At 60.7% G+C, this 1101-nt stretch overlaps 1 protein-coding gene across 1 annotated transcript; it reads right to left on the bottom strand.

Annotated features, from left to right (window-relative positions):
- Nucleotides 1–18: 18 nt before the first annotated feature.
- Nucleotides 19–1098, bottom strand: LOC104391711 (probable L-xylulose reductase; the record flags this gene model as incomplete). Its single annotated transcript, XM_010001040.1, has 4 exons — nt 19–132; nt 407–526; nt 612–747; nt 954–1098. Coding segments are annotated over 4 exons (515 nt in total), but the record flags the coding sequence as incomplete, so codon positions are not given.
- Between the last annotated feature and the right edge of the window lie 3 nt (nt 1099–1101).

The following is a 1101-nucleotide window of genomic DNA, read 5'->3' as shown; positions in this document are numbered from 1 at the left end:
TGCCAGGATCCTGGGCTCTCACCAGGGCACCACCTTCCCTTCCCAGTCCAGGAAGGTGCCAGTGTCCTTCTCGGAGAGGGAGGAGAGCACCTTCAGCATCCCTCGCACGCTCTCGTCCACCGTCAAGGGGGGCTGCGGGGCAGAGGGGAGAGGCAGCCCCTGGGTCAGGCCTGGAAGGGGCTGCCCTGGAGCAGATCATTGCTGGGGGTTTGGGATTTTCTGCTGTGAGTGAGGAGAGGCCAACACAGGGCAAGGAGAGGTCCTCGCCTCTGTTTTTGTTCCCTCAGACCCACCTGACAAAGTGCCTTCCCAGAGACCAACATCCCTGGGTTCTTCAACCCACAGGAAGCTTGGCATTCCCAAATAAAGAGGTTCTTCCAGACCCTGGCCAAGAGGAGACTCTTACCTGGTATCCGGCTGCGCTGCCCATGTCGGTCTGTACCCAGCCGGGGTGCAGAGCCACGCAGAGGATGCCGTGCTCCCGGTACCCCAGGGACTGGCACCTGCTCAGCATGTTCAGGGCAGCCTGTGGGGAGACAGGGCAGGGGTGGTGTTGGGAGGGGACACGGGCAGACCCAAGGCAGGGAAATCTGTCCCTGGCAGGGCAGTACCTTGCTGCAGCGGTACGAGACAACATGTGTGGGACCCCACATATAGAGTTCCTGGATGGACCCTGCTGAGCTGGAGATGTTGACGATGGCGGCCTTGCTGCAGCTCAGCGCTGAGCCCGGGCTCCCCTGGGAATGCCTGCCAGGAGAAGGAGGGGACAGGGGCACACATGGAGATGCCACAAGGGAGTGGACCAGCTGCTGCCTAGAGGAATCCTCCCTCCTCTTCCCACTGCCCCAGCCGGCTGGATTTAGCTGCTGAGCTCCAGCTCCTGAGCTCAAGCCCGTGGCCCCATGAGCTCCTTGTCGGGCAAGAGACCATTTGGCACAGGAGCCAGGACCAGCTTGGGTGAAAGTCTGACCTGGCTCAGCAGCAGGGGCCCAATCGTGTTGGTGGTGTAAATCTCAGTCATGCTCTCCAGTGTCTCCATATCAAGTGAGTTTATCTTTGCAATTCCAGCATTGTTGATGAGGAGGTTCAGCCCCGAGCCCC

This window comes from Chaetura pelagica, unplaced genomic scaffold (genome assembly GCF_000747805.2).
Source record: "Chaetura pelagica isolate M959 unplaced genomic scaffold, ChaPel_1.0 scaffold856, whole genome shotgun sequence".
NCBI lineage: Eukaryota > Metazoa > Chordata > Aves > Apodiformes > Apodidae > Chaetura > Chaetura pelagica.
The sequence above is the reverse complement of the archived record's forward strand: the minus strand, read 5'-3'. Positions and strand labels throughout refer to the sequence as shown.